The sequence below is a fragment of the Gigantopelta aegis genome, chromosome 3, assembly GCF_016097555.1.
Source record: "Gigantopelta aegis isolate Gae_Host chromosome 3, Gae_host_genome, whole genome shotgun sequence".
NCBI lineage: Eukaryota > Metazoa > Mollusca > Gastropoda > Neomphalida > Peltospiridae > Gigantopelta > Gigantopelta aegis.
In genome coordinates, this window is record NC_054701.1 from 5,249,993 (window position 1) to 5,262,291 (window position 12,299).

Genomic DNA, 12,299 nt, shown 5'->3' on the forward strand with positions numbered 1-12,299 from the left:
AGGGGCACTTACAACTTCCGTAAGGTTGTTTTGTGGAATGGCTGTAAAGGGTGTATACTACCAAATCAAATCCCATAGACAACAATAGTAACATATGTGGCTAAAACTCCTACCTGCAACGTATCAACCGACATAAACGCCACGGATATAAATACTACCACCCCTTACACTTAAAGTGAATCAGAAAAAAATGGGGGTCAAGCTGCTCGTTTCTGAGATAACGGGTAGTGTCTATGACTACCCTAGTTTCGCACAAAATTTGAGTACTTTTTTTTACAGGTACCCCATACATGTTTCAAGCACAAGGCTACTTGACACACTGGTACTAGATGAAATAAAATTGCACATTTTTTTTACCCAGATGAAACTATTATTTTTTACAACCAACACACTCACATTTATAACCAATCACAGGACTTGTGGTGTTCACTTCTCTATCAAAAGTTCGGTGCACCTCGAACTTTGACCCAGCCGGAAGTTATTTGGTTTAGTACTACCTATAGTTTACAGTGCCAGTTGTAAAACTCACTTTAAGTCACTACAATTAACCTTAGCTATGATTCTTTCATGGAATGGGTCCCATGTGCATACAAAATGTATATGACACATCCAGATTTTTATCAGGTGGGTAATAAAGTTTAAATCTTATTAGATGATTTCTCAACTCTGTCATCTTATCACCATCTCTCTTTCATCATTCAGAAATTCCGCGAGTACACTCTCAGCTGTAACAGACTGGCCCGCCTGCAGGCCAAACACGGTGCAATACAGAAGGCTCTCGGAGAAAACGGGCTGTCATCATCAGGACCGGCTACAAGGTGGGTCCGCGGCTTTACTCTGTCACAGCATCCATACCTAGCAGTCCACACATTATTATATACTCAGCCTACCTACGTTAACGTTTATTACTTCCTTTGTTTTCCCCTCCCCCAGTCTTGTACAGAGAAGCCATGATAATTTTTCTGTTTCTCCACAGACCGCCATCTTTGCCCCCAAAACCGAAGAAAAGACGGATTGGTCGGACGCCTCCGGTGGGACAACCGAAACTGTTTGGAGGGAGCCTGGAAGAGTACATAGAGGTGTGTGTACCAGATTAATTACACAATTCGTCTTCGTATAGTAATAGAACGGATTGAATTTTGTTTTAAAAAATTAAAATTCTGAAGCATGAACTATTCAAATGTTTTTACACACCTATGTGAGTGATTACCCATTTTCATCTCTAATGTACATTGGAGATCACTTTTGAGACTTACAATTGGTTGTTTATAGTGATGACCAATTCACCACAGTAATGCCATCAAATGAAATAAGCATGATTGGAATTGAGTGCTCTGTGACATATAAGTTAAAGGCAAGTGTGCCATAAAAACGTTTTAGGTGGAAAGATGTCTTAAGCTTATTTTTAAACATGGTTTTTAAAGGTATGTGGACCGGCGTCGTGGTTAGCCATCGGGTTCGGATCCCAGTCGAGGCATGGGATTTTTAATTCAGATACCGACTCCAAACCCTGAGTGAGTGCTCCGCAAGGCTCAATGGGTAGGTGTAAACCACTTACACTGACTAGTGATCCATAACTGGTTCAACAAAGGCCATGGTTTGTGCTATCCTGCCTATGGGAAGTGCAAATAAAAGATCCCTTGCTGCCTGTCATAAAAAGAGTAGCCTATGTGCAGTGTTCGAGATTAACAGTATCCCGATATCCCGGGGATACCAGAATTTAATTTTGGATACCAGACTTCAAGAAACCAGTATCCCACCGGGATACCATATAATACTAAATTCTCAGGTGGGATACCAGATTTTGAAATGTTAGTATCCAACTGGGATACTGCCCCAAAAATTTAATCTTGAACACTGATGTGGCGACAGCGGGTTTCCACTAAAAAACAGTGTCAGCATAACCATATGTTTGACGTCCAATAGCCGATGATAAGATAAAAAGTCAATGTGCACTAGTGGCGTCGTTAAATAAAAGAAACTTTACTTTTTTAAAGGTATGTGAGAAATAGGATACTACATTCATATCCATTAAATACAACTTATAACTTGTGCAAGATATGTTTTGAAACAACTCGCTGTAAGATAAATGGTATCCAACAGCCACTCATGTAGTATTCTCTGTATCATACTTTTAACATGTTTTGAGCATGACAAAAATTTATAGAAGTATATATATTTTTCCTTTCAGGCATCAGGTCAAGAAATTCCTCAGATTATCCGGAGTTGTGTTAGGATTATAAATCTGTATGGTAAGTATACATCTACAGTACCTTGACAAGAGTACAGTTTATTGTAGTCCCCTAAGGTGCAAGAGATCATCATCTGTATGGTAAGTATACATCTACAGTACCGTGACAAGGGTACAGTTTATTGTAGTCCCCTAAGGTGCAAGAGATCATCATCTGTATGGTATGTATACATCTACAGTACCGTGACAAGAGTACAGTTTATTGTAGTCCCCTAAGGTGCAAGAGATCATCATCTGTATGGTACGTATACATCTACAGTACCTTGACAAGAGTACAGTTTATTGTAGTCCCCTAAGGTGCAAGATGTCATCATCTGTATGGTACGTATACATCTACAGTACCGTGACAAGGGTACAGTTTATTGTAGTCCCCTAAGGTGCAAGAGATCATCATCTGTATGGTACGTATACATCTACAGTACCTTGACAAGAGTACAGTTTATTGTAGTCCCCTAAGGTGCAAGAGATCATCATCTGTATGGTACGTATACATCTACAGTACCGTGACAAGAGTACAGTTTATTGTAGTCCCCTAAGGTGCAAGAGATCATCATCTGTATGGTACGTATACATCTACAGTACCGTGACAAGGGTACAGTTTATTGTAGTCCCCTAAGGTGCAAGAGATCATCATCTGTATGGTACGTATACATCTACAGTACCGTGACAAGAGTACAGTTTATTGTAGTCCCCTAAGGTGCAAGAGATCATCATCTGTATGGTACATATACATCTACAGTACCGTGACAAGAGTACAGTTTATTGTAGTCCCCTAAGGTGCAAGAGATCATCATCTGTATGGTACGTATACATCTACAGTACCTTGACAAGGGTACAGTTTATTGTAGTCCCCTAAGGTGCAAGAGATCATCATCTGTATGGTACGTATACATCTACAGTACCGTGACAAGAGTACAGTTTATTGTAGTCCCCTAAGGTGCAAGAGACCATCATCTGTATGGTATGTATACATCTACAGTACCGTGACAAGAGTACAGTTTATTGTAGTCCCCTAAGGTGCAAGAGATCATCATCTGTATGGTAAGTATACATCTACAGTACCGTGACAAGAGTACAGTTTATTGTAGTCCCCTAAGGTGCAAGAGATCATCATCTGGATGGTACGTATACATCTACAGTACCGTGACAAGAGTACAGTTTATTGTAGTCCCCTAAGGTGCAAGAGATCATCATCTGTATGGTACGTATACATCTACAGTACCTTGACAAGAGTACAGTTTATTGTAGTCCCCTAAGGTGCAAGAGATCATCATCTGTATGGTACGTATACATCTACAGTACCGTGACAAGGGTACAGTTTATTGTAGTCCCCTAAGGTGCAAGAGATCATCATCTGTATGGTACGTATACATCTACAGTACCGTGACAAGAGTACAGTTTATTGTAGTCCCCTAAGGTGCAAGAGATCATCATCTGTATGGTACGTATACATCTACAGTACCGTGACAAGAGTACAGTTTATTGTAGTCCCCTAAGGTGCAAGAGATCATCATCTGTATGGTACGTATACATCTACAGTACCTTGACAAGGGTACAGTTTATTGTAGTCCCCTAAGGTGCAAGAGATCATCATCTGTATGGTACGTATACATCTACAGTACCGTGACAAGAGTACAGTTTATTGTAGTCCCCTAAGGTGCAAGAGATCATCATCTGTATGGTACGTATACATCTACAGTACCTTGACAAGGGTACAGTTTATTGTAGTCCCCTAAGGTGCAAGATGTCATTAGACTGATCTCCCTTTGTTTCTCTTCACCCGTATTTTTCTCCTCTGAAACCTTATGCTTCGTCATGTGTCTAATAAAATCTATATGTGCTGTCTTTTTGTGAGAGCATGCATGTAAAAATAAACCATAGCTGTTATTACAAACGATTACCCATTGTGACAGCAGCAGTACTTCCTTGATGCATCAATGGTATTTTTTTATGTGGCATGTTCTTTATCTTTTAGTAATAGCACACATTGAATTTTGTTAAAATTGTATTCCTAAAACATGAACTTATAAATCAAACATAAATTTCAGTGTGTGTGCAATGTTAAGCCTGATTTTAAATATTTCTATCTTAAAATGTTTAAATTTTGTGTTGCGATGAGCTACTGTTTGTAAATGTGACTGAATTGTGGTGTTTCGGTATTTACAGGTATGCATCATCAAGGTATTTTCCGAGTGTCGGGCTCTCAGCTCGAGATCATCCAGTTCAAAGCGTCGTTTGAAGCAGGTTTGTCTTTATAGTCCGATAGCTGGCTTGTGATGTATTTTATTTATTTCAATTCTTTATTCTTCCATATTATACCCATTTAAAACTGGATTTACATAATACTTACATATGATTTTCATAATATATTTTCTTGAGATCTTTTGTTTTTTTCCCCCTCATTTCTTTTCTTAAGGTCATCAAGTAATTGAATGAACATTTTTTTATTTGATTTCAACTTATTTTCGTACTTATATTAAATTAATGTTCAAGCATGCTGTCTTGGGCATACACTTCAACTATCTGGACTGTCTGTCCAGGACAGTGGGTTAGTTGTTAATTGTTAGTGAGAGAGAAGAGGGTGTAGTGGTGTTACACCTACCCACTGAGTTGTTAAAACTCGCTCAGGGTGGGAGCCGGTACTAAGCTGCGAGCCCTGTACCTACCAGCCTTATGTCCGATGTCCTAACCACGGCGCCACCGAGGCCGGTAATGTTTTTGAATCCCCTTTTTAACTCGGTAGTCTCAGGTATTTCTCACAGAAAAGCACAAAAGTAAAGCAGCTATTTTAATGTTGATCAAAGCTATCTCGTGTTATTTTATTGATTCCAGTCAGCCATTCACACATGCAAAACAGTGGGAAATATGAATTACAGTGTTGACTTGTCTGAGATATTTAAAATTCATGAGTTATTGTACAGTGAAACCCCTCAAAACCGGACCCTCAGTAAACCGGAATTCCCTCAATAAACCGGAATTCCCTCAAAACCGGACGCTTTACACGGTCTTGTGATTTGCTTATCTTTTAACACTAAAATTTACCCCTCTAAACTGGAAACTCCTCTAAACTGCACCGGACGAAATTATCCGGTCCCATTGTGTTCCTTTAAGGCAAATTTTACCTAAGGAAACCGGACAGTCAACGGGCAACGGGCAACTCTATTAACGTGCCCCTATCCACGAAGGTTCAGGCATGCCCACTACGGATTTAGCCTCTGACTTCGCCAGTGACCAACTCCGGAGCAGGCGGGGGGGGGGATTGAGTTTGAAGTGGGCAGAATTTGGAAAAAAGCCATGTAGTAAGGTGAAACGCGAGCGCGGACCGAATAGCAGACACTTCGCAGACCTCAAGTAACACCGAGTGGGAGCCGTGCTCTGATTGGCTAAGTTTCGATTCCTCTGTAAAGCCTGTCAAGAACCTAAGTCTACAAAGAGTAACTGCATCCAAAAACATGTCTGGACTCTAAAATTAAACCCAAAATGGTTAAGACTGCTCGGCCGAAAAGTTTTTAGGGTGATTTTGAGCAATTGATCGGGCGCCAAAGTAAAACGCGTCAGACTATTTATAAAAAAATAAACATAAGAATTTTGAACTCGATCGAAAACGTCCAACTAGCCCAAAAAGGAGGTTGATACCTGTCCTAGCAAAGGTTGGCGTCTAGGGTGATCCTATGAACTCAGTGGTCTCAAGCTGTGGGAGGAACTGCCGGTAGGCGGAGGCTGCTAAGGCCATGGTGATGGCTCAGTAGTGTGTCCCCGCGACGGTTTTCAGGACGCAATGTAATGTCTGGTTGTCTATCTCCGATAGTAGCAGTCCTTGGTCATATCTTCCGTCCCGGCGGATGGTAATGCAAACTGCGTTGTGTCCCTCCTGCATCTTGAGTCGATGTATGGCGAATTCCCCTTCATCACGGTTGTCTGGCAGAGGTTGGTAGGCAGTTTGTTTCGGCGTGCTGATGAGCTGGCGTACGTCCTCGACGTTGGTTTTAACCAGTTGTTAAAAACGCTGTTGGAGTCGGCCGGCCTGCAGTGACCACTGCTCCACTGGTTGTTTCTCCGGCTTCGGCGGTTGAGAGGGGCGACTTGGCTTGGCTGGAATGGCACTCGGGGGAGTGGTCGCCTTCCTCTTAACCACAGCCGTCTTCCGGGCCTGCGCCGGAAACGCTGAAGAGTGGTCAGGTGCAGGTGGTCGGTTGAACGGCGTGTCACAGATGGCTGTGTCCAGTTCGTTCAGCTCGTCCTCTTCCGTGGGTGCAGAAGCTGAGACAGCCGAGGCCGGAACCTCTTCCATCCTGGTCTTCTTGCTCGGGTGAGCGGCGTTGGGCGGTCTAGCAGAAGGAGTCGCTGCCGGCGGTTTAGCCACCGGGTTTGTCCCCCCCTCGCCCTCCTCTTCCTCCACCTTCCTTTCTTCTGAATCCTATCTCCGTACACCAAGGTCACGGTTGCCCGTGACCCGGTGTACGAGACACGATACTCGATCAAGTTTCCATAAGTTGCATTTAATCCCCCCAGGTGGGGGGGTAATTGCACAGCACACTCAACAATGTCTGATTGGATCGGCTGCATTTTGGAACAGTCAGACCGACGTCAATCGTTACTGCAGTACTTATACTTTGAATACCCACTCAGCTGATAACGTGATTGCATACGCAGAGCTAATTACGTGTGCTCACGCACCAGTGTCACTGTTGTGCAGTTGACAAATACCAATTAAGGGATTAATTAACAGCTTTGATGTTTAAATAACTGGAGGAAACACATGTACTCTCTTTATTCTGAGCTTGATTGTTACAAAGTTAGATTAACTTACGAATTTGATTGAGCTTCTTTTCATAGCATGCATGTACGTCTCACGATTACTGCAATGAACGGCAAAGCAACTAGGAATCTAATTAATTTTTTCCAATTGTTTGAACCCTTTTCTTTTCATTTTTTTATGGTTTTTTTATCTTTACAAAGGTTATTTAACAAAATAAAGAGGTAACCAAGAGTAAAATTGTTTGGCTTGGTTTGGTGGAAAATATGTCACCAGTCTTTCATTTTAGTATTTACTTTGGACATGTTGGAACGTCCAGTGAAACACCGCCATGTTGAATTATCGCTTGATGATAAAGTTAAAATAATTCGAAAGTTCGAAAGTGTACCTGTTTTTTGCAGTTTTATTAGATACTATATCAGTAGAGAACACCAACCAACAAACGGTTTACCTCAATACTGAAACCTTTGTAAACCGAATACCCCTCATAACCGGACTTTTTCCTTGGTCCCATGGCTGTCCGGTTTTGAGGGGTTTCACTGTATAATTAAAAGAGATCCCATAATTTGTTATAGTTATTTTACGACTTGTATTTGTGCTTCCAGGAGATGATCCACTGATGGATGTGATTGATGCTAGTGATATAAATTCAGTTGCTGGAGTCCTTAAGCTGTATTTTAGGGAGTTGCGAGAACCCCTTTTTCCCCTTCATCTGTTTGATGAACTAGTAGCATGCACAAGTAAGTCTTGCAAATTACAAACTGTGGCAAACTATGTCTCTGTCTTAGTCACATATCAAATACGTTAGACCATCTTTAAAGGTGAAAATAGTGTTTGTGTTATCTGACCTACCATTTTGACAGTAGATCGTGAAAATAGTGTTTGTGTCATCTGACCTACCATTTTGACAGTAGATCGTGAAAATAGTGTTTGTGTCATCTGTCCTACCATTTTGACAGTAGATCGTGAAAATAGTGTTTGTGTCATCTGTCCTACCATTTTGACAGTAGATTGTGAAAATAGTGTTTGTGTAATCTGAGTACCATTTTGACAGTAGATCGTGAAAATAGTGTTTTAGTAATCTGACCTACCATTTTGACAGTAGATCGTGAAAATAGTGTGTAATCTGATTACCATTTTGACAGTAGATCGTGAAAATAGTGTTTGTGTAATCTGATTACCATTTTGACAGTAGATCGTGAAAATAGTGTTTGTATAATCTGACCTACCATTTTGACAGTACAGAGAAAATATAAAAGTAGAAAAAAATAATAATTGCTAAAAAGTAGTTGAGTTATTTGTACGAGTTGAGTTTCATTTAAAAAAATGTCTCTGTATCTATTAAATTTTGTCTGAATCTTTAAGAATTCCATTTTAAAATAAAAAAAACTGATTGGGAATAATGTTAATGAAACGTTTGCTTGCAGGGGAAGACGACACAAACCGGAGGGTGGACAAGATTCGAGACCTGTTGATGACGTTGCCAAGGCCGACGCTTATTGTGATGAGATATCTGTTTGCATTCCTCAATCAGTGAGTAGTTATAGACTGTTCAACTGCTCTGTTTTAGTAAAGAGTACCACGGTCCCCCATCCCCCCACCCTGCAAAAAAATGCATCCTTCCACTTAGTTAGTAAAATATGCTATTTATATAATGTAGAGATTGTAACGTTAAATACTGTAAAAGATGGCAGTGTGAAAAGGTGAACATGCCCACTTCAAAACTGGAGAGGATTGAATTCACAGTTCTGGGAAGTCTAACATAAATACTTTAGATGTGGACAATTGTCTTGTTTTGTGTTTATTAGTCACATTCGTTAAAATGTTAAAGTTTTCATTAGGAGCACAGGAATGTTTATATGCATCACCTGTCACAATAGCACATACCATTGCCATAACACCAGTGGGCTATTGCCATAACACCAGTGGGCTATTGCCATAACACCAGTGGGCTATGTCCTACACTCGTTACATTCGTTGGTTACACTAACTGATTTTGTAATTTTGTTTAACTTGCAGCCTGTCTGAGTACAGTGATGAGAACATGATGGATCCCTACAACCTGGCTATCTGCTTCGGTCCGACGCTCCTTCCCATCCCACCGGACCGCGACCAGGTCTCGTACCAAGCCAGCACCAACGAGATCATCAAAACAATCATCACAAACCATGAGGCCATATTCCCCAACGATGGTGGGGAGGTCTATGAGAAATGTATTCTAGAAAGCAGGTTTGTATATTCATATTCATATTCCCCAACGATGGTGTGGAGATCTATGGGAAATGTATTCTAAAAAGCAGGTTTGTATGTTCATATTCCCCAACGATGGTGTGGAGGTCTATGGGAAATGTATTCTAAAAAGCAGGTTAGTATTTATTTTTCCCAGTGCGGTGTGGAGGTCTGTGAGAGAGGTATTCTAGAAAGCAGTAATATGGTGACATCATATTCCCAAATGGTGGGGAGGTCTATGACAAATATAATCTAACAAGCAAGTTAGTGTCGGGGCTGTATTCCCCAATGATGATAGGAAGGTCTATGGAAAATGTATTGTAGAATGCAGGTTCGAATTCATATTGCCCAATGACGGTGGGGAGGTCTGACAAATGTAATCTAGCAAGCAAGTTAGTGACACAAGGCCATATTCTCCAGTGATGCTAGAGAGGTGTATGAGAGATGTATTCTGGAGAGATGTCAGTATGGTGTCACCATATTCCCCAATGGTGGTGAGAGAATAACGGAGAGCAGGCCCGTGAGAGTGTGATTTGGATAGTTGGTCAGTATCATGAGGCCATATTTCTAGATGATATGGCAGAATCCATGAAGAATATGTCCTAGAAAGCAGATTTGTACTATAAATTATTATTTAAACCATTAGCTTTTTGTAAAACATGTATTTGAATTGACAAGGTACTGATGTTTTTCCAGACCGAAGGCTGTTGGTATTTAAACATTATTTTTGTATGTTAGTCTGTTTGACCAACTGTTGCTATGGTTATTTGCAGGGACACCATGACAGACCATGATGGAGATGATACCAGCTCAATACCAAGTGATGAGGAAGGTGGGTACAATCTCTGTGTATTTAGCTGGTAGTTGTTCAAAGAATTCTTGTGTTCTTTCTCATTCTGTGTGTTTGGGTGATGGTTTGTTTTGGTATTAATAGCTCCATAACAGTTTCAACCAAAACATTTGTCAAGTGCAAACTGTAATGATGATCTGTAACTTGAATTTGATTGGTAGAAAGGAAACTTGTTGTTGGTTAAAGATAACAGGACATAGCCTCATTAGTTTGGTAGAAACCTTGTTATTGGTTAAAGATATCAGGACATGGCCTAATTGTTTTGGTACAAATCTTATGATTGGTTACAGATAATTTGACAGGGCCTAATTGTTTTGATGCTCTTATAATGTGTAGTGTGTGGCTAATCTCATCACAGTATTGATGTCCTCGTCAAACAGCTTGGATTTATGCCACAAATAAATTACAAGTAACAGTCTAAGAACACTACAATTCCTTTACAAACTCTAAATGAAAGAGCAAATACATTTTTTTTTTAATTGCTGTTTTAACTGGTATATTTTATTACTAATTGTGTAATGTTCAGACTTGATCCATCTAGAATACTTGAGATATATTAGGGAATTATTAAATGAAAGTAAAACCAACATTGGATGGGTTATGTCATACCATTACTAGGTCGCTGTGACCTATACATTAAAGAAAATCCTTATCCCAGCCATACCTTCTTGGGATGGCAGTGTGTCATGTACCACTACTAGGTCACTGTGACCTTCTTTCATGGTTCTAGATAAAAGATCTTCTGTTACGACTATGTCACCCAGACCTACTTTTCACTGTTCTAGATAACTGACCTGTCACAGATAAATGACATAATTTGTTTAGATTCTGAACATCTTTGGAATCACCCTTCACCCTTTGAAGAGGCCATGGCGGGTTACTTTCTCAGAAGTTAACATTACACACATAAACTGTTTCTCTGCTCATATGAACGTGTCGCCATGGTAAATTCATTATTCAGCAGGCACATTCTCCAGTAGATGAAGTATCATCAGTAGCTGGTCCAAAACAAAGTGTTAATCCATCCCATTGCATAATTCACATAATTATAATCCAGTCATACACGTAACACATTCATTAATCTGTGTGCTTTATCATGTATTTCACATACATGTACTTTCATTAAAAAATTTAAAATTATTATTATCAGATTTTAGCTTTTTAGTATAAACTATTTTTGACCAAGTAGACAGACAATAGAAGGATTATTTTAATACTGTAATCTATGCAGATGTAGGTAACACATATCTGTAAGAACCAAGCAAGCTTTTGTTTCCTTTTTTGGTGAGTGTTTCTTTCTTCTTTATTTACATTTTCTTTTTCATTTTTGTCAGCATCAGGCTGCTTCTAATATTTTAAACATTTGCAATAGTAATAAATACTATGTGCTGGGATTACACTGTTCTTTGTAAAATATAATTTATTAGTTAGATGTCTTTATAATCCTTGATGGAAACTGGAGTATTCTGGAAAGGAACTCTGCACAGTGGGGAGAGGGTTCATAATTTCTACAACTAAAATAAAATGAAACAATTTACGTTTACGTGTATTAAAACCAAATTTCAACAAGTAAACATACAAACAATAGTGTTGATGTTTCCCAAACATACAAACAATAGTGTTGATGTTTCCCAATCACATTTGTGATAACTGACAGTCATTTTATGATTCACTTTCTCTTTATAGTGAGATAAGTCTACCATGTCAATCTATATACCTCTTTGTTATAATAGAATAATTTAAATAAATATATATATTACTCATACAGTACTGGTTAAAAACAGCTCTTGCTATGATTTCTGTTGTGATATCTTTTCTCAAACCAAATTCAATACTAACAGTTTAAAACATGCTTTTTCAGAAGAAAAAAAATAGATTTACTATTTCAGCAAGCAACCATACTGAAAAATGTAGATATTATGAAGAAATTTCTCCATCCACTGGATAATTTTATATATCTGTTGAGGGGAGATAATTTGGGGTCAGACTTGAACAGCATAAAATTATGATAAGAATACTGTCAGTGTGTTTGTATTAAACAGTCATAATGAAAATGCAGTACACTCAAAAAATGTTTGAATAAAGTAACTTGTTGGATTGATTATTATTTGAAACATTTTTTTTTAAATTTAATAATCTTTTGATGAAAGTCTGTTGTGAGACTTTCTTGGAAAACGCTATGAATTTTATCAGAATTCTTTATAAAAAGTATT

The 12,299-nt window shown here is 39.1% G+C and overlaps 1 protein-coding gene across 5 annotated transcripts in view; it reads left to right on the forward strand.

Moving 5' to 3' along the window:
- Window positions 1-12,299, forward strand: part of LOC121367427 (SLIT-ROBO Rho GTPase-activating protein 1-like) — a 154,134-nt gene that overhangs the window by 127,479 nt on the left and 14,356 nt on the right. For all 5 annotated transcript variants that reach the window (XM_041491591.1, XM_041491587.1, XM_041491588.1 and 2 more), the window contains 8 exons: window positions 703-818; window positions 977-1,079; window positions 2,192-2,252; window positions 4,418-4,495; window positions 7,613-7,747; window positions 8,435-8,540; window positions 9,027-9,236; window positions 10,010-10,068. In XM_041491591.1, coding sequence (XP_041347525.1) covers window positions 703-818; window positions 977-1,079; window positions 2,192-2,252; window positions 4,418-4,495; window positions 7,613-7,747; window positions 8,435-8,540; window positions 9,027-9,236; window positions 10,010-10,068 — 868 coding nt within the window. The remainder of the gene's footprint in view (window positions 1-702; window positions 819-976; window positions 1,080-2,191; window positions 2,253-4,417; window positions 4,496-7,612; window positions 7,748-8,434; window positions 8,541-9,026; window positions 9,237-10,009; window positions 10,069-12,299) is intronic.